The sequence below is a fragment of the Macrosteles quadrilineatus genome, unplaced genomic scaffold, assembly GCF_028750875.1.
Source record: "Macrosteles quadrilineatus isolate MER2022 unplaced genomic scaffold, UCM_ALF_1.0 Scaffold_4__1_contigs__length_99947679, whole genome shotgun sequence".
Classification (NCBI taxonomy): Eukaryota; Metazoa; Arthropoda; class Insecta; order Hemiptera; family Cicadellidae; genus Macrosteles; species Macrosteles quadrilineatus.
The window spans coordinates 57,794,345-57,821,800 of NW_026542597.1; the positions used below are offsets into that span (position 1 = coordinate 57,794,345).

Here is a 27,456-nt window from a genome sequence, read left to right on the forward strand (position 1 = left end):
GATTTAATTTCATAATAAGATTTTGTATTTGGAATTATAAATACCTACCTTGAATTTTTAGCTCAGTATTTTGCAATTTGAATAAACATTACAAATAGATTTTTATGGGTTATTTATTGAAATAATATCTATTTTACGTATTTAACATAACTACAAGAATAAATTTTATGTTATAAACAGAATTGTTTATGTTATGAATATAAAATTAATAATGTGACATTTTTTAAGCATGAATGAGACTATAGGCCTACAGTTATGAAGAAGAAAAACTATTATCAAAGCTAGACATCTTAAAGCTGGAAAATTGTTTGGTAATTTTTTTACATACAGTTTCCATTACTTATCATACTAGTGATTTAGGTTTCATGGAAAGCTGTTGATAATTTCAAGATTGGCAGAGCTTTTTAAAAGTATAGCTTACTTATTGAACTGACTGTGTAATGATTAAATATTCTATTTGATTACAGTAGGTACTATAAATGTATGACTATCGTGTGTTACAAAAACTAAATAGAAAAACTATCTGCCTAAAGGTAATAATATAAATTTCCTATCTCCCTAAGTTCAATATTGAAAGTCGTTTTGCTAAATAACTATTTTGTATATAGACTTCTTTTTAATTTAGTTAGAAAAAACAAATTCTGTTTTTGTACCAAACAATATGCTATGGTGGAAGCTCTGAAAATTCACAGTTAAGTTGATGATCGCCATTTGCTTTACCATTGACTAAAGATATACAGTCATCTAACTGTACAACACTTTTATTTGAGAATAAACACTTATTTTAGTACATTATAGTGTTAAATATTAGTGTGTTCAATATTGTGGTTTGAAATAAAATGATAGTACAAAAACATTTATTATTTTCATAAGTTAACATTGATATCCCTGACATAGAGGAAGTTCCCTTGGTCTGAGAGACTTCTTTTTTGTTTCACATTTGGACATACAGCTTAAGGAGGGTTTGGAGCGTACAGGCATAGACAAATAGAATCAAATATAGACTATCAGCCGTGCTGAGGTTACTATAGGTTCTGGCGCACACCGCTGGGAGTGCCATGTAGTTACGTAGCACGTTCGGCGTAACTACATGGCACTCCAAGCGATGTGTGCCAGAACCTATGGTAACCGCAGCACAGCTGACGGTCTATATTTAATTATTTTTGTCTATGGTACAGGTGACAGTATCTATTCAAAGTCAGTAACTTCGCTGATCTTTATCATTGGGATTCTAATCAATAATCCTAAACCATGAAACAGCTGAAGCTTCACATATCATCTCTCCACTCTACAATCACCTTGCATCCATTTCCAGCTGAAAACATGCACTCTTCAAAGAACTGATAACATTGCCAAAAACCAATGATGATTGGCAACATTTTAACCTTATTTCTCAGAACCAACGTCTGGCACTCCAACCGCTACACCAGCTGTATCCCCAATCGGTTGGGAATGTTAATGTATTAGTGATATTGAATATGGTTTTTTGCAAGCTATTGAAAGTAGTAACACTCTCGCTGTTCCTTTATTGAAAAGTGTTGTATGTTTAAATTCTGTTTGTTATTTTTAAAAGGGTTGCCTGATTGTTTGCACCTAACAAATAAAGGAAAATTAACAACTTACACAGAAGTTAGGATTCACTTCTAATAAAATTAAAGTATACAAAATATTTTTATGTAAAAAATAAAATTTAATGGAATGTGAAATATAAACAAATTAAAACCTATGACTAATCTACAATACTAGAACATTACAGTTAAAGAACATACATATAATTAATCTAAGAAACTTTATCTTACATTTTATATTACATAGAAGCTATATTAACATGTATAAACCCTACATAAGGTCATAGTAAAAGAATTTTCAAATAGTTATAGTTACAGCTAAAAAGAGCATTTAAAACACCACGTGACTTATGTAAAAAATATTAGGGACACTTTTTTAGGAGTAAATGATGATGTTAGTTTGTAAATATAACATATTTAATTGATTTAAACATAAAGGTTAATTTTATGACATTAACAGCTTTTTGAAGCAAGTATATTTTTTTAGAATTAGGAGAATAACCACTATAAATATGCTAACAAATTTGCCTTGCTACTTTTCCTTCTTATGTACTTTCATGTTTTCAAAACTAAACACTTGATGCTGCTTGAGTTGAATAATCTTTGGTTACTCCTTTTCCACAGCCCTCATCTGCCTTCATTTAAGCTTGCCACTTTGGTGATACAGGTTTCATTGAATGTGATACCTAACACTATTTACAACAGGATTGCATATCCTTTCTAATACGAGGAACCACAAACTGTTATATTGTGAACATATTTGTTCTATTTACATCCAAAATTTTGATTTCAAGTCTCTTAATATGGACCATTCTATCCAAACTCGTAAAAATCAACCTATATATTACAATTTTAAAATCAACAAAAGTAAAAAATTGTAAAATCTAAACAACATAGCGAACATTAGAAGTCTTTGGGTGACGAATATTTACAAACACAGAGACTAGGAAGTCCTGTTGATCAATAGACGGTGAAACTTGACGTGAAAGTTAATCGAGGTTAGATCAGTCTTGAGAGTAGCAGTAGCGTAGCGGGCAGTACGACCATGGCCGAGGACAACCGCAGAGACGCAGAGTCGGGTTCGGGCGGGTCACGACACGTTAGACGAGTCCCTACCTCAGGCAGTCTGTAGTTCTGCAGACTCCGGTGGATTTCTTGCGTGTCGTGGTGCACGGTGATGTTGCGTACCATCACGATGCTGTAGTGCGTCCTGTTGTTGGTGTTGGAACAGAACGTCAGAACCATTCTGTTTGGCTGCGCATCAATCACTTGCACACTTCCGGCAAACTGTTTGTACGATTTGTTCAGCATTGAACCTGTTGAAATTGAATTTGATTACAATTGTGTTTAATTCTGCGTTTTTAATGACAAAAATTGGGTATGTGAAATACTTTTTCAAGAATATGTGTCGTGTTTTAGTACTAGTTTTTACACACTTCAGACCAAGTATAAAGGCAAAGGATTTATCCTTGTTGCTGTACTTCACGTCCCTTACAAGACAAAGGGGCATAACTACATGGGCTTATCATATGAACTTACGCCCCTTCCCCCTTCCTCTTGCAAGTGTCGATAATATGCTCTAACCAGTGTGAAGCACAGAATCAGAGTAGACTCAGAAAATTGTGGTTCCTTTAACATCTTAACCCTTAAGCAGAAGTGGGTACTCTCGGCTCCAGTCCAGTATTCACTTTTGTTTCACTTTTCTTCCCTACAGCTCCAACAAAGCTGTCCTATAGTAGCAAACAGCAGGTTTAAAGGTTAAGGTTTCACAGATTAAGTAGAAGGCCATGTGGCTCTAGCTTTCCCTGTAAGCCTATAAATAAAGAATTTTCATTTTATTTCAAACCGGTCAACTGAAACCTGCTCAGCCGACATTACTATCAAACTGAAAAAAATTTGAGAGATGTAATAAGTCCTTAGTGCTGTTTGGCACTGTCCAATCAGCGAGTGCTTACTGTAAAGTTATCCTCATAGAGTTAACCAGGAATTTCTTAATGGGTAGTGAATCATAACACAAACCGTTTTGCAAGCTCCATGTGATCCAGAATCCGCTGTTTTCTGGGTCCGTCAGCTGGAAGGTGTAGTGGACATCGCCTGCTCTCTCATGCCACACTAGCTTGATGTGCTTGGGAGATGTTTTGTAGAGAGAGATCTTCGGACAGATGTCTGAGACCATGGTTCCTCGGTTTTGTGGCTCGTCTTTGTGTTGAATTATCTCGATCACGTACCACAAGCCCATCAACTGTAAAACACAAAATGTTCATAATAGAAATATTCTTAAAATTAAACATGAAAAATCGGTGAACTGAATGTACGAGAGTTGTAATTCCTCACCACAAAATCAATATGTTTTATAAATAAGCAAAATATTGTTTGCATCTGTTATTTAGAGCACTTTACTGGTAAGAATGAAAAAATGTGTAATATATGAAGTAGAAAGCAGCCAAACTATGGTGCGTAGTTTAGGGAGAAGTGAAGAATGCATTCACAATCAAATATAAACCAAATGGTATGTAATTGAATATGTTCAAGTTAAAAGTTGTAATTTCTTAGTACTGTTTTTGACACGGTTTTACTTTGTGTGGGTCCCAAGAACTTTCCATATCTTTTTTTTCCAGTAAATGTATTTCCCTGCATGATGTCCTAATGCAGCAATAACATCAGATACAACATAATGTTACCCTCTATGTCTTTGTTACCCTTTATTTGTCGATTAGTCAAGGGGTTCATAGGTTTCCATTTTAAAGAGGACTCAAGATTTGTATGGGGGAGAATGACCACGCTACAACTTATGAGAATACCACTTTTCTGCATTCAGTATTTCAAGTACAGGGTGGGGCAATGAAAGCACCCCAATTTATAAGCTGTACAAACTCAATAATATTCACCCTATAGATATAAATAGCACATCAAAACACAGCTTATCTTTTGCCATTTTTACTTAACATCATTTTTCCATTTCTTGAGAACAAAATACTGCAAGTGACGTCCTTGTCCTACTCGACATTCCTTTTAAGGCACAATTCCATTAAATACTTCTCCAGCATTTCTTCAGGTTCACTTTAGTTTTTGGACGATTCTTAGCTTCTTGAAAAACCTTCTTCTTGAAAAACCTCGAACTTCAAGTAGCTTACTAGAACAACCCCCCCCCCCTCCCAAAAAAGGAGTGAACGTAAAACTTTCAACAACAAAAGCTTCCTGGAAAATGCCGTTGGACTTTGAGTTACTGCGACTCACACTCTTTCAACATTTGCTGGTATACAAAGAGTTTTGCGGCACCCACCGCTTATTTTTTTAGGTTTAAGCGTTTATCCTAAATAATTTGACCCTGTTCACCATTGTTTTCCAATCGGGAACAGTGCCATGTTGACCAAGGATGGAATGTGGTCCAAACAATCTCTGGGTTTTTGCACAAGAATCACTATTTTTAAAATAGGTTTCCACATAAAAATCTCAGTGTTAATAGCCTCAGGCATAATATTTACAAAAATGGCATAGTTTAATAGATGTTATAAGCACAGCTGATCATTCGTTGTTGCAACAATTAACATGTGACAGCTAAAACAAATTGTGGCGTTCTCATTGCCTCACCCTGTATTTTCTCTGACAGGAGCAACAAAAAGATAAGTCTCATAATATATTAATTTTTACAGTAAACAAATTGTGAATTAGTCTCGACAAGCAGCTGAATAGATAGTAATGTAATTAATCGTCCTCACACTTAATTATCTGTCTAGTATACCTGACTTCAGGACAACCTACCTGTTCCAGCTACAATAATTGATAGAGATCAGATATTCAGACAATTAGAACTAATTGATTTTGTGTAGCTTATGTTAAAATCTGGAGTCTCTTAAAGATAGGCTATAGTAGATAGGAACAGATTATTAATCATTGGGTATTTTTCTAGATAACATCTTGATCAGCATTGTACGTGTTATTAAATTTACGGACAATCATCATTCGCCTATTGGGTCTGATGATGATTGGAGTGTCGAATCGAAATCTATCACCACTTACCATCTTTTTTGTATATTTACTGTCTTGTGATTAACAGTATAAGCGTAAATATATGTTTTAAGTGTTATAAGACGTTTCTTTTATTTACTTTCCGTATTTTTCTAGCTTATGTTATTCCAAAACGATGCTCTGAGGTGATATGAGAAAGTAATTGCTCCACCTGCAACTATAACTGATCATTGTGGGACTCTACTACTAAAATTGTGATCCTGGTGAGAATTCTAAGAATGTTGCTGGAAGGTAGACGCAGATGCCTACAACAAAATTTATCACAAATTCACAACACAACAAAGGAAGTCTGTAAAGATCTCAGCAGAACTAGATGCAACGCACTGTACGCTTGGAAATTTTCGGGTCCTAACTTCATCTTTCACTTCCAAAGAGAGTAGTAGACTTTGGTGAGAAGTAACTTCATAATTGTTTAAAGTATGTAATAAATACGGTATTCTATTCGATAAAAATCATTTTTATAACTGATGCGATGTACAAATGTACAAATTATAACGGGATTCAAAATGGGTAGTACATGTATTGAAGGTCTGGGTCTATTCAAACAGTTTGTGGTTTGATGTTAAAGGCCAAAAATTATAAATGAAGGTTGTATCGTAAAATGAGGTCATGGTTTGAATCAGGAATTAGCATAAAGGAAGTGATATATATGGTAAGTGATTAGTTTTTCACATAAATTTCTTACAAACTACCAAAGCTATTATAGTTGTTTATGGCAGAACCATGACTAACCGCAGAGTCAATATCCTGCTCTCTATGGTCCACTTGCAGACAGGGATAGATGGAAAAGCCCTCCGGATGTATGATGATGGAGGTGGTGTTGAAGATGCCGTAGACTCCCTGGGAAGTGGACAACATCAGGGCAAAAGCCACCAGTGGCCACGCCATCTGGAACATGAAAAAATATCTTAGATGATCAGAATACATTTCAGCTTCGGCTGATCAATTAGATTCACTCATGTTTTGTCGAGAAAGATTAGCAATCCTATGACTGGGATAAAAGAAGCGTTCATTGTCAACAATCCTTTGTTTGTTACACTTTTGAACAATCGTTGCTCCATTCTCAAAATGTTGATTGTCTAGAAACATTTATCACAAGCAGTTCAAAATCACTGTACAACCTGATGATAATAGATATTACAATGGACAACATTGTGTTAATTGTGACAACATGTATTTTGACATAAGATTTGAGAATGGAACAAGGAAGGGGCTACTTTGTTCCACTACTCTAGTAGTAGCATACATAAAACATAATCCCTTAGTAGATTTCTCATTCTTATGGAACAGCTGAAGCCAATTTTATTGTTAGTTCTGTCGGAGAGGTTGGTTTTTGTTTACGATTTGTTTCTTGTTATTTCAGTCAAACCTTGTTTAACCATATAAAACTATCTAATCGTAAACAATTACTTGTAGTTATATAGCCAAACAGTAAAGCACAAATCATGAAATTAAACCCTAAATAATAGAAACAAAATTTCGCCTACACTAGCGATCAGTGTCACCGGACATGAACTAGACACAAAAAATTTACAATTGGATTAGAAGTCTACTAGTGTTGGTAACTTTAGTCTATGCTAGTAATTTGTCCTAATGAATTAATTGTGTGACAACAAAACAGTGCATAATAGATTTTATTGTTTCTAGGTTTATTTAGGCTGTCCTGCCTAAAAAAAAGCCTGTTGTATTGGTATTCTAACTTGCAATGATGATGGAAATAAAATTCAATTTATAATCTAAATAAATAGATTTATAATGCAACTAAAATCTTAAAAATAGAAATAGGACAAAGTGAAAAAATTAATTAACACCAAGTAGGAATTCCAAGGAGGAGGAATCAGAAAGGAATTTCTGAGAAAATTATATTGGTTTCTTGACAGAATTTGTCTGGCCCATCTCAGCAAGTTCTTGAGTGGGGTAGGCCTATCACTATTCAAACTAGAGTTGTCAACACCATCCAATACCTACTAGAATATGGTTTTTTCAAAGGCGGTTTTACTAACTCTTCAATTTAGCATTTGGTTTAGTAAACTGCTTTGTCTGTTAGAAAGGATTTTAATTTTAGTTTTAATTTAGAATTTATATACCAGAGCTTTAATTCTTTAAAAGGATTCACGTTTTTAACAATCGAACAGGTCAATGCATTTTTCAGTTGACTCTCCAAGTTAAAAATGTTGTCTTCAATCACAATTTGCTAATATTAGAGAACGCATAAACCAATTTTAAAACATTTCGTAACTAGGAGGGAAATAATTTGTACTTTCTCTATCTCATTCTATAATCACAATACTGTCCAAGAGTTTTATTCCTCATAAAAAGGAGAACAATCAATTAATTATACTCTTTTATAACCTATCATTATGCTACAAACTATAGTCAATGCTTTAGGAACCTGAGAGCATTAGCGTTGCTCCTTCATCTTCTGAATATATCTTTAAAGGCGCTTGTGACTTGCAAATAGTGGTTGCAATTCTGAAGGCGCTTTACATTGACTGCTTCTGTAGTTAGTTGGTACTGAACATGATTTGCGTTATTATTTTTATTTTACCTTGAGTTTGAACTATATAAAAAATTAATTATAAATATTAGTTTATAAAGCTGTGGCTGATTATAAATTGAAAACTTAGCCTAGTAGTTTAATCGCCTCAGAATCAAGAAACCCCCTGATTTATAAAGAAATCTGATCTTTTTACTTGAAGAATTAGTTTGAGAGATCTTCATTCAAATTCCGCCATCGCAACGCAACAGACAAGTAGTAAGGTGGGATTCATCCGCAACAGAGACCATTGTGAACCGGCCGATGCTGACCAGGCCTGCATGTGAACAGGGCGTCAAGCTCTGATGCATCCAAGGTCTTCAAGTTGTAAACTTGTTGATTCTGTGGCTGTCCTGTGCTACTTCCTTGTTTTCGACAACTCGAGAGAAAAATCCCCACAATGAAATATGAAAAATCCTATCTGAATCTATGATAAAATAAAATAATGTATGGAATTGGCTCTACCTACGGCTGCTAAAAGATCTTCAGAACAGTGTGAGAGAAAGTATGTGTTAGATTGCTGATACAGTTTACCAGAACAACTCGTATTATCACAGAAAACGTACTACTATAACCGTATTATGCACAATCACAAAGCTGATTTAACTAGTCAAATCTATGTTGATGTTACTTACCAATCAATCATTCGATAATCAATGATAATAATGGAAGTGTTTTGCATGTAGGCCTACGGCCAATTTTATATTTTGGTCTATACTTTGAAGAATTTAAAATAATAGGTTAATTCTTTTTTAATTTTTAGCTGCAAACTTGCATACAACAGAACAGCTAGTTTAAGCTTTAAACTAAAAAAAACACACAAAACTTAAGCTACTGTCTCTTTCAGTAAAGAATGTTTGTGATTACTTTGTAGATTCGCAAAATCCTTCGACAGAGAACTTCATTTCGCGAATTGTATAGATTTCTCTTTAATTTTGCGCCACAAGAGATGACGTAGGTTAGCACCTACGTCATCAATCATTCCCTGTCATGTAATACTGATGAAACACCCTTTTCTTTCCCTTTACCAACGTTTGGTAGATACTCCATGTTTATGTTTACAGTTTAGTGTTTAAATTACAATTATTATCGTACTGTACTTTGTCAATGCCAATTTTATGGAAAAGATTTTTAATTATGAAGGCAGATTTTATCCTATATTCTAATACGAGCTATGTCTGTAGTCTATGTCTGTCTGTGTTTCTGCCTGTCTGTCTGTAATATCCCTATCTCGAAATCCAGCGGAAGGATTTAGACTAAGTTATGGAATTAGGTACTTTTAGTCCTAAAAACGTGATTGGCGACAGCCATTACCAGGCGAAAATTCGTATTTCTTTACACAACTCATTTGAAAATTTAAAAATTTAACATTGGCCTTATGGGTTGCCATGTAACTATGTTGGTTGAACAAAATAACAAGGTCAAAGTAAACAAAAGAATTGTCACGTGGGTTTATAACAAGCCATCCACAGTACACTAGCGAATTACTAAATGCACTACAAAGGGAAAAACCAGTTGCAACTGTTGAGCAAAGATTACACTGAAGATTATTCTATATAGGGGAAAATAGGGTCGATCAAATACTGATTATTTTGCTTTAGCCGTATCCCACCAAATCCCCGAAGTAATGAGGCATTCCATGTAAACTAATTACATCTGGTGGTTTTAATTGGCATGCTAAATCCCAATGAAGAAAAAGACAAAATCTCAATTTCTTTAGAAGTAATAGAAAAACTAAGTAAAAATATTTTAATAGAAAAAGCAAGAAACTCTCTGCTGTATACCAAACTCTAATTTGAGAAAATAAATTTATCTGAATTTCAGTAGTAGCGAAAAAGTGTAAAATAGTTGTCAGAAACCATTTTGAAACTAATATGATTTTGTTTATATCATATTTTTATCTGCTGTCAATCGCGAGGGTAAAAGTCCAACCACGGGTTTCAATGACTAGAGGGGAGAAAAATTCTGTACAAGTAACTTAGTACTTAAACTTAAGCAAGATCATAACAAGTGTATTTTATTTTTGTTGTACATACTTTTACTTTTTACCATAGATTAAACATGTTTTATCTATAGAGTTGTTATTATTTCAGCGATCAAATGCCTATGGTTTGTAATAAAAATGTTTTTGTAAATTATAAAATGTCTGTTTACGATATTGTTTTAACGATTAAACCCAATTAAATACAACCGAGGAAGGCTCGGTCTCCCGGTATCACTAAAAAAGCTTCATCATCATGAAATGTTTTTGAAACAACTTGACTAATGGTATAAATTCGTAGACAAATTGAAGAAATTTTAAACAAGCAAATATGTCAGACTAGTCACTCACTCAATAGTGACTCAGATCAGTTATTAGTCATCAGTCATCAGTTATCAGTCATAGAGCACAATGTAGTTTATGTGAACAATTGTATGTATAGATAGTAGAGATTCTATGCATTCTTATATGTAATTTAGGTTATTTGTAGATCAGCAGTTCAAAGCTGTTAGCAAACTTGCTTTTCCAAATGTCCAAATATCCAAATGTTAACATTGCGTACTGGCTTGATGATAAATCACGATCAGCTGTATGAAGTAAACAAAAATTGGCAGAAAATGGCTTCTAATGCTATTCTTATGGAGAACATTTTACGTTATATCTCGTTTTCTGGTAACTTTATGGAAATTCTGCTATTTTTCCTGAGTCCCTGGGGTCAAGACCTTTATTTTAAGACCCCTCCCACTTTTCTGCGACTTACCAGACGTCCAAAATTTTCTGGTAAAGATTTTGTCTTACAGAATTATATGTATAAGGATTGGAATATGGAAATACGGCGTTTTGAAATACAGTAGTTGTAATAACATTGGATCTCAGTTGGATTAAAGTAAAAACAAAAATCGATGTTCAAGAAATGTAAAACTACTTAAAGAAACAAATGTGACAGCTTCAGAAACAATGGTGATAATTTTACGGACTGAGAGCTTGACCTCCAGGATCATATGACCGCTTCCACTGCCTAGCAATGGCATGACAACAGAGATAGCGAAGGCAACAAAGCATCCATTGTAGCAGAACAGCTGTGTTTAAGTTACGCTCAAAGCCTCTCATGAAATCATAAATACACAGTAGATGGTAACATTGACTTTGGATAGTGAACAACATATGCTTTAGCCAAATTTCTATGCAAATAAAACGTGATTGAATCACTCACAGAAAGTGCTGCAGTCAAACGGTCTATTCTGTCCCATGTGCCATACAGCTGCAATAGTTTACAATAAGTTATTGGTATCCTTTCAGTTTAACTTGGTTACAAAGTTTCCATGTTCCAGATAAATTAGGTGCCTAATTGACATCAATGCACTCTGTCGATGGATCAATTAATTTACTTTTTTACGTTAGTTAATTATTTTAATTACGTTCATTTTTATTCTAAAACTGTCAACGGGAATGGAAAGTCTATGTTGTCTCAACTAAACCATATTATAATGCTAATCTTATTCATGAAAGTGTAAATTTACCACGTATCAACCAAAAGTAAATACCAAGTAAGTACCAAGTAAATTTATTATATTTCTCAGTGAATTATACAATTTTTAATATAATACTGATTGATCTTGCAATATATATGTTCACATATCTCTCATTGTTAAGCTTAACAGTTTTTTGTTCTGAAAATCAATACTGTAGCAATTAAAAATGTGTTGTCTCTTCCTGTTGTGTACACAGTACAGTATACTTACAACAATGCAGTTTTGACTTTGGTTGGTACAACAAACCATGTGAGAGTTGGTACAACAAACCATGCGAGAGTTGGTACAACACACCATGTGAGAGTTGGTACAACACACCATGTGAAAGTTGGTGTTTGTGTTGGGTTGACAGGCGAGGTCCGGACATTGTCGTTATTGGGACAGGAGACGCCTAATGGTTAATGGTTAGTCAACACAATGATATTGCGTCTAGGCTACTGTACACAACGATGTAAAGAATGTTTATATCGTTGACTGTACATCGAATATCGCACTACAGCCAAGTATTGTGACAATATAATACTACACTGTTCTAATGTAGTTACAGACGCTATCTAATTTCAATTTCACTCAAATCGTTTCAACCCACTTGCAGCATTAACAGAGTAAATTATATGTATAAAAGTTCTGATTTAAGTTGATTCTGATACACTATTTTGCTTTTCCGTTGTAATAGTTGTCATCTTACATTTGTATTTGGATTCCCAGCAGTAAAGTATGTATTAAATGTTCCAAAGAGGTTGTTAGTCAACGTTTAGCTTAGTGGCTGGTCTTGCGACTAGAGACCCGGGACCATCGATACTGTATTATAGCTACATGTTGATGTTATACATTCGTTAATTTTGCAACTATGTTAACTAAAGAGGTGTCAAACAAAACTTTAGAATTTCCTCTTTCAATTGATTCTCACCCCGTGATGATAGGTTGTATAGTTATTCATTTATAGAGTTTCAAAAGTGTAACCATAATTTATAATCACCCTGTATATCGATGCCCGGGACCAAACCCCGCCAAACCGGTGATTTTAGTTTGTTATGCTGGCGTGGCCCGGATAGATTCGTCGTTTCCGCCATATACAAAACACAAGGCGCGTTCTGTCCCCTTTTGGACAACATTTTACCGTTTGTTATTAATTTTACCATTAAAATAAACTCGATAATTAAACTGTAATTCAAATGGTTTCAGTAACCTAATAACATGTATTTACCACTACAAGGTAACATGTGTTGATCTGCTCTTTGCCACAAAAAGTGACCACGGAATTAAAAATTTAAAAAAATCTTCGTTATTGCCTCCTTTTCTAAAAAATCTTCAAAACCGATCCCAATCATCGTTGTGGTGCCACTATATTATCGAACATTTATATACGACCAGTTCGTTTGTCCCATAAAAACTCTGTTGAACCCCCTAATATCGTATCCACACACCCTGTATCACAGTTGACGATGTTCCCAGTGTTCCACTGACCCAGTGGCTAGTGCTGGACCACTGCCGACGCTCTACGTCGCCTCCCTCGGCGCCACGACGCCTCCCTGCACGCTCGATACTGCCCCTCGCCCTGCCCTACTGGCAAGCTAGGGTTGGGTTGGCCTACTTCCAGATCATTTGGCTCCGGGATAAATGCGGCCAAAACACCATCAATCTTGCTTCAACCCGTCCGACATCCGAGATTTTCAAAGAAAGGTTTTAGATTAAAATTTCAAACGTTGCTTAAAGCTATTCATTATTGAGTATTTTTACTTTAATTTTTAAATGATTTTGTATAGTAATAAAGTGCGTATTGTTATGAATCAATGTTTCTGTTTTAACTCTACAGGTGTTTGTAATTTCCACGTATCAATATACTTAAACAATAACCACGGTACCTATAAAAATAACAATAGTGTAAACAATATTCAAATTATAGTCTAGTTTTACTAACAATCGCAAGTGTTCACAAGTTTAAAACAATTAATGTTGGGTGTAATTCAAGCGCCATCTTTCACGGAACACTAAAACGTATGGGGAAAGAATGCCTATTTAATTAATAAAAAAAACGTATTATCAAAGAATGTTAACTTAACCACTATTCGTATGGCAACCGATAGTATAGGCTACAAACTGAATGAGTTAATTGCTAACATGTCCTTAAATTTGCTGCTCATTTGGTGCGACCTATATTTTACCCTCTGTTTATTCTATGCGTCTATTACAGCAAACTGAAACCAATACATTTCAATACCAAAACAAAGAGAGTTAAGTTAAAGGGTTGTGGTCTATAAATGTTACTGTTGAGGCAATAGAATTAGCTTGGCTTTAGTGCCGTGGCTTTTAGTATTTGGTAGCACAGTATTTTTCAAAACCATTTATCACAAAAATTGGGTAAAAATCGAACTTTACTGTTAATTGCCTCCGTTGCAGCAAACCTGTGAACTAAGCAAGTTTATATTTTTTTCTTTTATATTTGAATTTAAGTTGGTGAACGATAACATTTGATTTATTAAATCAACGCCCAGTATAAATATAACAAATCCAATGTCCATAAATTGGTTAAATGCTACAAACGCATAACTTTTTGTATAAAGTAATGAAATATCAGTAATTTCGTAAACATACATCTGTAGATAAGAAATCTACAGTTATTACAGCAAGTTTGTGTCCATAATCATAACAATGAAGACAATTTACTGTGTTGACGCCGTTTGGTATCTCGTTAATGAATAACTGTAGAATAATAATCTATCGAACATATCTGTGAGATTTTTATAAGTGAAACAATTTTCGTAATTTTCCCAAAAGAAAAAAAATATTTGCGAGAATCCTTTACAATTAGCGGTCTGGTTATAAAACTCATTCAACTTTAATTAGTTCACAAAGCTACATACTGTTTGTTCTTTCTGGTAGAGCATGTTTAAACTATTGTTATTTTGTAATACTACCTGATATTTGGATTGGAGTTAAATTTGTCCAGTGAAATACGGGTTACCGTACTTAATCATACTTTCACACTAAAAAATGCGATTACGATATCAAGTTGATTTCAAGCTAAAAACACCACATATCTCTGTACACCAATAAAACAATAAACCTACACCTAGACCTACAATATGCACCATGTGTAGAACCAGATAATGTGTTGACATATCGCCAGAACACCTTCAGCAGATGCCAAAACAACAAACACAGCACGTGTATTGCATTGACAATGTATAGTGGTAGGTTTGTTGGTTTAATTTCGGTTTAGTTCTTATAATTTTATTTAAAAAATAATAACAATTTGTATTTTATGCTCACTTCTTCTTCATTCATACTTTTTCCCGATTAAAAATGTTTAATTGAGCTTTAAATCTATGGTTAAATTAATATTTTGATAAGTTATACTGACAATGTAAAACATGAACGTGATATGACTTCTATAAACAAATAACCAATACGGTCAGTTAGGTGTAATAAATTATCGCTGTGTAGTACATAAATTGAATATTTCTTTAAGAGTGGGCTGAATTACTGAAAGCACTTAAAGAATTGACTACTTCAGAACAAACTAACCTCTTAGAGAAATGAAAACTCGTGTGTTTATTGCGTAGTTGTGTTGAGGATGAAGGTATTGTTTTCAGTAAAATTTTATCGCACGATTTTAGTGGTAGCTCGTTATCTGATGCAGTAAAATTTCGCTTCAATTAGGAGATACTTTTATTTTCTAGATAATTAGACCAATGTAAGTTCTGAATCATCAGGTCATGATAATTAATATTACACAGCTGGAAATTAACTGTCTTATGCTGGATTTGAATTTGGGCCTCCGGTCAGAGGTCCTGTGGACTCCTAACCACTAAAACTAGGAAATATCGGAGTTAAAATACATCGGCAGTAGAAAGGATTTGAACACCTTAACTTCGGGACAGAACTCTCACGCTAACAACTAGCCTCACCCCAGTAATAATAATTGAGAAAACAACTGAAACAATAATCTTCAGAATGCAGTCAATAGTGTTGCTCCCTTATCACTATGACGGAGAATGAAAACAAAGGGATGTTATTGCGTAACACTTTGGCGCTAGCACGTGTGAGGAGGGGTTGTTTTCAGTCCGTTGACCCACTGGCAGACTGGGAGAGGTTTGGCGCCACATAGGGGGGTAAACAAGGGGGGTATTAGGGGGGTCTCCGAGGTACATTGAAGGAAAAGTTCACTGCGGTTTCATTTACGACACAAGGGTGTCTGAACTTTACTTTTATTACTTTTCAGACACGTGTTTTTTTTGTCCTTTAATCATAGCGATGAAGAGACGGTAGTCGCCGGTGAAGTAGTTACATTTTAAAGCATCCACGTATGATTATGTGAGCGTAATGAAATAGAATATTTTGTAACAATGTTTGAAAGTTGGCGGTCTTCCTATTCACAAGTCGCTGTTACTATTATATAGCTAATTTATACTATGTATACTTTATGTACCGATAAAGTGGAAAAGTGGAACCAACAAGATGCTTACTCTACCCTACAACCTTTCTAAAGAGGTTTACGATGCAATAAAAGAGTGATAAAACAGTGAGGACGGTTATCTCGTTAACAGTTCGACTGCTCCTTATGCATTTGCGATGTATTTTTACGTTTCGCAGTTTAAAAAGGGTTTAACTTTGTGTTTAACTACTGTTTTTCTCCAGTAGTTAAAAGTAGACTTAATCAAAATTTGCAACCGCACTAAAATTAAGAAAGATATGTTGCTATGTTGCAAGAATTTTGAATGTTCCTAGTGGTTTTCTATAAAATGTTATCATTACGGTAGAATTTAAATTAAGTTGTGAACGATTGCAGTTTCTAAAACAATTTGTGTTATGTGCAAAATATGTCCTCTAACATAATAGACGTTTACTGCTAAACAAATATGCAAAGACGAAACAAATATTTATTGCACTAATAAAATATAGGCCTAAATGTTCAATCACACTCATTTGACGTAAATATTTGTTTTGATGATCTATTTAAGACTTCGTACATTATGTACAGCTATTGCACCCTTCCGTTCAGTACGTATTTCTCCATCAACCTCGCTTTTTGATTTGCACCATAGACAAGGGAATAAGTACTTATTCCCTTGATAGACAAGGGAATAACTTATTCCCTTGATGTGTTGATACTAAATTAGTCAATGTATAAGCTGATCGAAGAATTGTCAAGAGTAAAAATTATAGAAATGTGCGTTATAAAACCCTACGGGTAAGGACGTAACACAAAAATAGATTTTTCTAAATAAATCTGTTTGCATCAGGAAACGGAAATGATGAACTTGATATCTCAAACCGCAACGAGAGAAGCTTAGCAACATCAACCCACTCAACCTACTTGTATCATGTATCTACAGCAGATGGTGTCTCGTGTAGCCTGCTGGGAAATCACGAACCCATGTCTTAGTATTATATACATTATCTTCATACAACGTGGAATATTAAAAAATCGGCCCACGAAAAAACTATCGCGTTTCCTTGTAAAATCACAACATACAGATAGCTAATTTTAACCGACACCCCTTACTGTTCATTTTTGTGGTAATAGTAATAATAACAACTGAAAATAAGTACAAGATGAAGTTCCTTTATGGTATAATGTTAGCTGGAATACAGTTAGGTCATTATTTTATTTGCTGCACATCTATTCGTCAACTTGTTTACCATTTCTGAGTTGCATTTTTATTGCATAAGTAAGCAAATCGTCTAAAGTCAGCGGGTTAACAGACAACGGGCTTCTTCAAGTGCTTAAAATTGAAACTGGATTGCTGAATAGATATAGAGCTCGCCTACTAACCAGAAGCATTGACTATATAACCCAGAAGTCACCGGTTCGATCCAGAGGAAATACAAAAAAACGTATTAATTGATCGAAACTGGGCCCAATTCAACCAATTGTCCTTCATGATTAGGCTTTAGTTTCATGGTTTGGACGAAAAACAGCTGATCTTGGTTTGAAAAAAAGATGTCATCCCTCTCTCGAACTTCACGCAACTCATCTTCCTTCATGGTGGTGTCTGGTGTCGTAAAAATATAATCTAATCTAAATAAAAACTGAATTACTTGGTTCATTACCATTTCATTTAATTACAAACAACCCGTCTAATCACCACCCATTCACGATCGTTATTTCCATCTTTTTAGAGCAAGAGTATGATGGCTTTAGTGGGCAGTTAGTTAATTATTTTCTTGAAGATATCTCTAATACAGTACACTTTTTATGTATGCGATTGAACGATTTGGCAGTGACATCAATTTTACATTGTTTCATAATACACACAGATTTGTACGAACATAGCTTACCGGTACATAATTTAACTATGTAATAGTACAAAATATTGTTTAAAGAGCGTTTTCATCACAACCTACTTTACAAACAATTAACATGTAGATTTCTAAAATAAACTCGTCGACTATTGAGGACACTTTTACTTTACTGTGTCGCCAACTAAATGCTGAATATACAGTAGAGTAGGGAAGTAGGGCTAGGGAAAGTGCACTAATGGGAGTGCTGAACCGTTGGATGGGTCTGTCGTCTGCGCATCAGTAACCTATAGGCCTACCATTGACTATACACTACTGTAGTCAATGCCTACACCTAAACATGAATGGAAAATTGCGATATGTACAAAACAACCACCAACTATTTGATATTATACTGTAAGATTACCTACTTTATAGCTAAATTAATTTAATTAATTATTTAAATTGGTATGTACCGTTGGAAGAATGAATAAATAAATAGCTGAGGCACTAGATTCTTGGAACTTCAACCCAATGTAATATCACTTTTCAGTTTTCTGTTTTATACTTTTATGCAAGAAAATTGCTAAAAAATTAAAAACTGTGTTAAATTCTGATAAACGTTTAAAATCAAGTACTGTACACTGAATCGTGAATTACTAATATTTCAATTATTTTGAGTTTTCTTTTCAACATAGACATTAGAAATAAGTGTTCAAAATCACGAACACGTATTGTATTGATGCAAATTGGTAAATAGTAAGTAGATTAACATATTATTTCACATCTCCAAATATAATGTCCCATATAAAAGGACGATTTTAAAATACGCTCGTCTTCAATGAGTCGCAACCCTATCATTATTTCTATGTACTTTTAAACTTGAACAAAGACCATAACTTAAATGTTCCATTTGCAATCGGTTTGTTGTGTAACAAACAGTAGATGATAACTTAAAACTTTCGTGTCAATGGAAAATATAAATTTATATTTTGTTAAGGAACAATATAACAAATATTGTAGCAGTAGGTGTGAAATTTAGAGCTAAATAAAGAACATCTTCATCATAAATTTACAGATATCAATATAATCGATGCTGATGATATTGAAATAATCATGACGTCATTTGCAATTTGCATAGCTGAGTCTCTCAATCGCAGGCGACAGCTGGGTTTGAACATTTTATAGCAGATCCAAATTATTGGATTCATTTTTCCTAAACGTTTTAATGTATAGTCGTGGTACAAACCGATGGACAGTTTATAGTTTTCGATGAATTACGAAATGTAAAAAAAGTTGTGACGTATTATTGAATATCATATGAACACGTTTGATTAAAAAGTCATGTAGTTAGTTACCAATGAAAATATAAAATATAGGAAATTTGAATTTACCTAGCTGTGGTGTACATGAATAACACCGCATGCTTATTATGAAAATACAAGTGTTGTGAAAGTCTTCACTGTATAGTACCATGATGTTTACACTGAATAGGGTACTTGAATACAGTATCATTTTGATAAAAAAAGTTTATGCAAATCTTTACTGTACGATTCATCAATTAAATGTTGAATAGATAGTCCGTATTTTGTGGTGATAGAAAATACATTATTCACAAGAATACAAAAATTACTTTAAAGGTACTCCTCCGAACCCTCTCTACTATACAATTTGCTTCTTGCAACTTTAACTTATTAAAATAGTAAACGATTAGTGTAGAATGAACACACCTTGTATAGCTTTGTTACTGACTAAGACCAGCTGTTTCATTAGTCAGGACCATTAATTAATCCCAATGGTCAAGGTAATCTTGGTCCAGTTTCGAACCATAAAAAGCTACATGATTTTCTCAGGATCGAACCGGCGACCTTTTTAAGGAATTTCGTAGTCGCTAACAAGACCACAAGACCGCGCTACTCATAAAACTTAACTTTAAAATACCTAATCGTCATTTAATATGGTTTAATATGGGTTTGGTCGCCATTTAATAAGAAAGTGTATTTTGATTACCAGGCGAGAGCTTTATTGATATGAGTGGTTTAATTCTCAATTATCTCTATTCCTCCGAGACGACAGTTTCTAACTGATCATAAATGTTACCCTCGCTTTTAGTTGACATGACAAGACCCACATTAGGTAGTTACCCGCTTCATGTTTGCGACCTTTGCTCATACAACAGACCTATGCCACGCGACTCCCTTATGACCTCACATATTATCGATTGGCAGACCTGTTGACTATAGCATACGTTATGTGACCAGGTGTAGGCGTAGAGCTTGTAATATATAGTGCTCTAAATGTATGAAGGTATGTTAGCGTTGCACGCTTTATTTTTTCATTCATAATGTATCACTTTAACAAGAGATATGCAGCATTAAAAATAATATTGACATTCTACAGTACGGTATTAGAAAATTTTAAGTGTAAAAAATGACAATGATAAACGCTTAGATTTGAGATTATTTATAATAAATGTAAAATTACGTTAATGTGACATTTTCTTATTTTAATAGAAAAATATCCCCCACAAGATAGCGTCTGAGCGTGAGGAAGATTCCAAATTGACGTAACTTTCATTATGTTTTCACTTTAAAAATATAACCTAAAATAAAATAAGCGTCGAAACATAACTACGCGACGTATGGTTTATTCTTGCCTGAAAAGACGTGAGACATATGGGCAAGATTTGGTTTGAATTTGTTTTACGATAATCAATCTCCGGGTAAAATTAAAATAACAAGTAGGCCTATTGTATTAACTATGAGACTGACAGACAATTAAAACAATGATAGTCGTAATAATATATTTACTAAGTACCTAAATAATAATGACATTGCAATAACGTTGAAATAAAAAGTGTGTAACAATTACGTGGAATATAATATTACATAGAACGGGCAAAATATTGTTATGGGTAATGTAACAATGCCGTTAACTACGAATAAATGGCGATGCAAGAAATATTCATAAATAAAGGAAACAAAGGCTTAGATGTATAGTATGTAGCCTACACTGTCGCACTGGTTGTAGTTTACGTGCGTGCTCGAATAGTGGTCGATGATTATAAATAGTTTACGGTTGTTGGATTTCCAACGAGTGTTCTTGATTCATAAATCTTTATCATCTTTTGTGCCACTGACCTCGAACACAAATATTCTGTCTAAATTACCTGGTATTAGTGTTTTTATCAATCATATCACATTGTTTTTCAGCATTATGTCAAGTGAAAATGATCAAGGCGGTCGTGACCCCCCCCCCCAAACGATTTTCCAAATAATATATATATATATAAACTATTATACCAATTTTAATAATTTGGGAATTTTAATAATTGTAATTGCAAATCGTTCAACCAAATTCATTGTTGTTTATACACTTGTGGACTAATTAAAAAACTCTAACCTAAAACTTGGGGTCGTTCGAGTTATGCTATTTTTTTACGTCGTGAAAAGTAAATAAAATTATTAAAGTTCCCTGGTATAATATTTAGGGGGGGGGTCTGTGGGACCGCCCTTGTGAACAAGTAAATACTTTGTTTAACATTTTACTTCACCTTGGTTACAACAAAACATAGCAGTAGCCCCGCGCGCACTGCGCCGTCACGGCCGTCACGGACGTCACGGCCGGCCTTTTCCAAAAGTCGTTCCCATGTAATGTAATGGAGGTGCGCGCACTAGGACGGCACGGCCGTCACCGACGCCACCGCCGCCACCGACGTCTGTCAGAAAGTTCGGAGGAGCGAATCTCAGGACAATTCCGCGGCGTCCGTGACGTCCGTGCTGTCCCAGTGCGCGCACCCCACGGCACGGAAATTTGTATCATGTCTAGAAAGACTCTCCTCTAGGTTTCGAAGTAGACATTCGAACTTTTCATGGGTCATCCTAAAGTACTGGAAAAATTTGTAATCGTCCTCTACAAGATCGGGGAATAATGTGTGAAATTCTTTAAAACCTAGTCGTTTTCTATTTATATTATGTATCCAAAATCTCGCTTTCCTCTTCCTCTTCCTCTCCTCTTCCTCTTCTCCTAAAATTAATCCAACTACCACCACGTCTTCGTCGATATCCATAGCTCCCACACTCTCACTGCTCACAGCAAAACAACTCAATTGCAAAATACATCAGTCCAAAATGCTGTGACGGCCGTGACGGCCGGCCGTGCCGTCGCAGTGCGCGCACCCCCCCTGAAAAAGGCGGTGACGGCGGTGACGGCCGTGACGGCGCAGTGCGCGCGTACCTTTAGATAACTTTTGGACAAAAAATCATAAATAAGTTACCTAGCAACAAAATTCATATTTAAAATGAACTTCAAACCAGTCACAAGCTCTCTGTATCGTGAGTAATATAATAAGAAATTGATGAGTTAAACTGTAAATTGGAAACATGTAGGCCTAGATAACTTTAATCATATCCCTAGCTTTGCATTAATCATGAGAACAAGTAGATTATTTTGGACATGGTTAAAAGTATCTTAATCGAATTTCTAGTTTAGCTTTGTTAAACTCATCCAATTTCTATGTTAGTAGTTTGATTAGCCATAAGTTTGATTTTAAATGTTTTTTTTTCTGATTGAGATAGGAAATCCTTAATTAAGTTATTTAAGTTGAAATGTAATTTAAAAATGTACAAAACGTCAAATTGATTCATAAGGAAAACAATTACCTTCTGGTCCATTTTAGGTTTATTATTGAGCAATATTGGTTCTTTCATGACTTCTAGTTCCAAGCTCTAAAAATCACTAAACTTGCAAACGAACACGTTTCAAAATTAAATTAAGTAATGTAGTTTGTACTGCATTTCATCAACACTCCAATTTGAAAACTACTATATATAAGTAAGTTTTGAAGATGTCCTCTATTATATTGAATAAAAATATTGAGTTTGAAATTGTTTCTACACAGTTATCAATAGCTAAATAATTTTGATTTATTTTGGCAAAACATATGTTTTATTTGTTGTTTGTTTTCATAAATAAAATAAAAATACTTAAGCCTAATGGCAGACTTTATTTTTAATGGACAGCTATAGATTTAACCTTTAGTATCCAATAGTCAATGATTTAACTGAGCTGTAACAAAAGTGAGATGAGTATAAACGGTATTTTAAAAGAGAATAACGTGACATGGATATAGGTAGAGAATGCAATATCTGGCATAAGAACTTAGGCAATCTGTGCTATGAAAGTTTGAAGCAATGGAAATCTCGATACGATGAAGATGAAAAATACAGCGTAATCCCGCTTTCATGACCGTGTTGTCGGGGAAATGTTAAAAAACCGTTGTCTTAGAGAACACTAAAACTATGTTTTTTGTTTGTTTGTTTTTGTTGTTTTTTTCTTATGATTCAGGAAACCTTTTACACTAAATTCTCCACAGTAGTTGGTTGTTAATGATTAAATAATTCCTTTGTCATGTAATTACCATTGGTTGACTAATATAGTCAATCATATAACACTTATACTTTGAATCAAGTATAACCTATTTTATAAGCTTTATAACTTATGAGAATCAATTTTGTTAATTTGTAGCCCTGTAATTTAATAATCAACACAAGTTTCTTGCTACTCTTGGACACAGCAACATTCCAAAAGTTCATTTGTTTACATTTTTTTATTAATGACCACGCACCATACGAAATTGATCTATAGATTATAACGATGTTATAAATATATGTTATAAATTGTATAACATATAAATACATTTCATAAAGTCTGTCAGTTGTTTTCCAGCTTGTTTTTCTTCGGACGCTTGCACTTTGATAGCTGACACACAAATTCTTTGATCGTTGGAAAATGTTTGTCTTTCGATTAGTGAGTAAATAATCCAGAAACAAATTTCCTTGCATATTCGTATTGTATTTCTTCCATATCAATACGAATTAATGGTTTACATGTAATCCAATAAAGTAAAGTTTAAGTTTTCAATCGTTTCCTAGATCCTGTCCAAAATAGAACTTTACAGATATTCAATTTTTATTTTATTGGAGGTCAAGTGTATTGACGATAGCATGGCAAAAATCAGAAGTGAAAGAGACTATACAAGAAGATTGAGCAAAAAGATTCTCAACTCCGAACTTTTGTAGTGATGAATTAAAGACTCAAGTTCAAAGCACTCGGCAAAATGTATTCTACCTATTAACAACTTAAAAATAACGACTCCATGATGACTAAATCATTTTTGTGTGATGATGCAGTACAAGAAAAATTAAAATTGTGGATATGAAACTACATGATTCACTTACTTGATAGTGCACACTGCACAATAACTTGGACACTGACGCATTGTCTCGAGGAAATTGAGTAATAGCCCTGGAAATTACTTCAGTCATTTTCCATCAATTAGAATCAATCGCTTCGTATCTATATGGCTAGCGATGCGATCACGGTTATAAAAATGAATTGTTTTCTAGCATTTAGTATGCAATAGTTTACACTAATATCATTCTTACACAGATTGAAGCTATGAATGATTACAGTAATACTCAGGATCTCTTAAAAAAAAACCTTTAAAATGCCAATGGCGTTGAAACATAAAACGAAATTTTAATTAACCACGTCATTGGACCTATGAATGTAAAGTGGAGTATTGATTGAGCAGAAGCATTTTGCTATGTAAAGCTGAAATTATCGAAGTTCTTCCAGTATTGCTGGTTGCTGTAGGCTTTGTCTTTTTGTCAAGACCGCGAAGCCGATCAACTGCCCAATCTCGTTACGCAGAGAAGATTTGTTTGAAAATAGCTTCCCTCCCCCTACCCACCTCCTATAACAATCTCCATTCGAATGTTGCAAATCCTTTCCACGAAGTGTCTGTTGATAATGACATGTCGAAGCTTGTATTTTTATTTTTGGGGGTATCATTGTGTAGAATAATTATTATTGAGATTTGCTGACTGTAACTGCTGTAATTTACTCATGTTGGCGAAAAGTATAGATGTTTCATGTTTGAAATAGTTTATCAACTAGCCCAACAAGTGTGTCCACAGAATATAAATATAAATACCGTGCACATGTATTTATGCATTATACAAAATAAGAAACCCGTTTGTGCTTATAAATAGAATGGACGTATAAAACGTGTTGCAAAACAGTCCTTGGTTTCTTATTAAAACAGTAGAATCGCTGTATATGTATTCGTTTCTTATTAAAACAGTAGAATCGCTGTATATGTATTCGTATCACAATCACAGTAAGATTAAGGTTAAACAAATAAATCTGTAAACGAATGTTTAAAAAAAATTATTTCATCAATCGGCAGAAGACCATCAATTGACAGCAAATTAGAGATTTGTGTAACATTGCTTATGCTATTACGACAACGCGATCTTCAAACTATATAAACTGAATAACAATTTACTAAAAATTTATGTTCTACAACAAGTTATACAATTTTATATTCGGCGTAAGTTTCTAGTTATTTTTTTTTGTACTTTCTGATGAGTTTGGCATTTCCTTCAGCTGAGAAATTCCATATTACTTTTATTGCATGAGAATTAGTTTGTCAACCTTGGATGGTTTTCAACTTCATGAGAGATAAAATTGGAAACAGTTTGACTGTTGGTAACGAGATATTAAAACTAGTGCATAGTCAACGAGATACATTTTACTTTTTAACAAGCATCGGAAAAAATACTAAATCCGTGTTGCATAGTAGTGTATACGCCAAATTAATCGTCCTAATACCTCGTCGGAACAGAAACAATTACGCAACCATTGTTGCAAGTACAGTAACTGTACTGATATTAATTGAATCGATTATTAACTTACTACCATCTTGATTAACGGCAATCATTACCAGTAAGATAAGATTTATAAAACTACTCTACACACTATTACCTGTCATTTCAACGGTCAACCCACATCGCATTACAAGTTTTGACGCAGTTATAACATATTATAACATATTATAGTTATAACACAGTCGACAACCTAATTAAATTATGCAATGAGTCAATCACGTGACACAATAGCAATGTAAACGTTTGGGGTAGGGTGGGTTGTTGAACAATCCATGTTCATGTAAATTATCGGCTTCCGATGCATCTACCCTTGCATTGAGCATGAACAGAGACGACTAACAGATTGGAAATACACAGGGTATACACAAAACAAGAATACATCATTTTATAGTACATACAAGAATACGACAAGGACTACCAAATATGAACCTGTACCAATAACAAAACGGGTATCAGGGTATATTTGAAATTGAATTTTCAAATGGATTTAGTAATATCAATGGTAATATGTTAATGTCCTATTTTATGTACGGTAATAGTTCATAATACAGTTTATTTGAACACATGAAACATATAGTTCATGTTCAAGTTAAATAGATCTAAGTAATAGTGTTTCAAAGTTTAAAAGGAATACCTAGAGTTAAAAACTAACTTTTAAACAGTAATTGAGTGATAGCTAAACCGATATCGGATGCAATTAATTATTGATGAGTCAAGATAATAACGTGTCGGAACGAGTATGTTTGTTGTTAAACGTAAACAACTTTTACAAACATTAGGGTTACAAACTGTATTAATTGTTGATGTTTGCAAGATACATTCTCGTTTATATATTGTTATTTTATTATAAAAACTAGGTGCAATGTAAGCAATTTTCCCTAACAAAAAATTAACAGGATGTTGTTGTGCGAATATATTTACTTCATGCAATTGGACCTAAAAATACGGCTAATTCTAATTCCAAACGTCAAATTCCACGACAAGAGCACACCTCAAATGTTGAGGTAGGTCCAGAAGTTGAGCAATTCGCAAAACGAACCCGCCAACGAATCACAATGGAGGACGCCATCAAACAATTCTACGTACAATGAAAAACTTACGTTTTACTGTGTATTCCTGCAATCTACGAGGTCCAGTACGAGATTAGATTGTGACACAACAGCAACAGAAGGGCCCGGCTGAATGAAGGGTAGCACGGGCGTGCGCGTGCGCTAACTGTACACCCACACAGACACACACACTGACACGACTACACCGGCCTAGCGTCACTCTCACACTGATAGGATACTGTAGAGGAGAGGGGCAGATGGGCAGTGTAGCGTAAACAGTGCCACTACTGTCCGGTCTACTTGTAGATGGGCAAGGTAGCGTAGTAAAAAAAGTGCCACTACTGTCCGATCATTGTCTGGTTGGTGGAGAAATCATGGGATACCGTGTGAAATGGTGTAGATTGATTATTTTTGTGGTTTATGTTATTTGAGGCTCTGAGTGTATTGCGTGCATAGTGATTATTTAACAATCACAGTTTTCATGACGTTTCGAGATTTGGATTTGGAATCTGACCCAAGAGATAACCTAAAAGTTCACCTAAAAGCTTAACAGGATTATTGCAAAACACGGCCAAAGACAAAGCTGTAAAACCACATAAGTTACGTAGAGATTAGAGAGCTGTAAACTAATCAAAACAATAACAAATCCTTAAATAAAACAACATAGAAAAAATATAGAGGGTAGGCTGACTATCACAAACACTGAAACACGTTTTCACGAGGATATGCTATCTTTGTTGAAAAAAAAATCAAAACCACGAAGTATTAGAACATAGAAACTGTATGGTATGGATCATATAGGC

At 34.3% G+C, this 27,456-nt stretch overlaps 1 protein-coding gene across 1 annotated transcript; it reads right to left on the reverse strand.

The window, feature by feature from the left end:
• On the reverse strand, positions 1-26,867 carry LOC128993437 (uncharacterized). The gene is made up of 4 exons (XM_054417334.1): positions 26,705-26,867; positions 6,330-6,485; positions 3,588-3,810; positions 1-2,884 (listed from the first exon to the last, which is right to left on the reverse strand). The coding sequence occupies exons 2-4, from the start codon at positions 6,483-6,485 to the stop codon at positions 2,568-2,570; spliced, it is 696 nt and encodes a 231-aa protein (XP_054273309.1). The 5' UTR covers positions 26,705-26,867; the 3' UTR covers positions 1-2,567.
• Positions 26,868-27,456: the final 589 nt, after the last annotated feature.

Coding starts and splice junctions, on each gene's coding strand:
- LOC128993437 (XM_054417334.1), bottom strand. CDS start 6,485: ATGGCGTGGCCACTGGTGGCTTTTGCCCTGATGTTGTCCACTTCCCAG. Junction 3,811..6,329: donor AGCAGGATATTGACTCTGCG/GTTAGTCATGGT, acceptor TGTGTTTTACAG/TTGATGGGCTTGTGGTACGT. Junction 2,885..3,587: donor CACATGGAGCTTGCAAAACG/GTTTGTGTTATG, acceptor CAATTTCAACAG/GTTCAATGCTGAACAAATCG.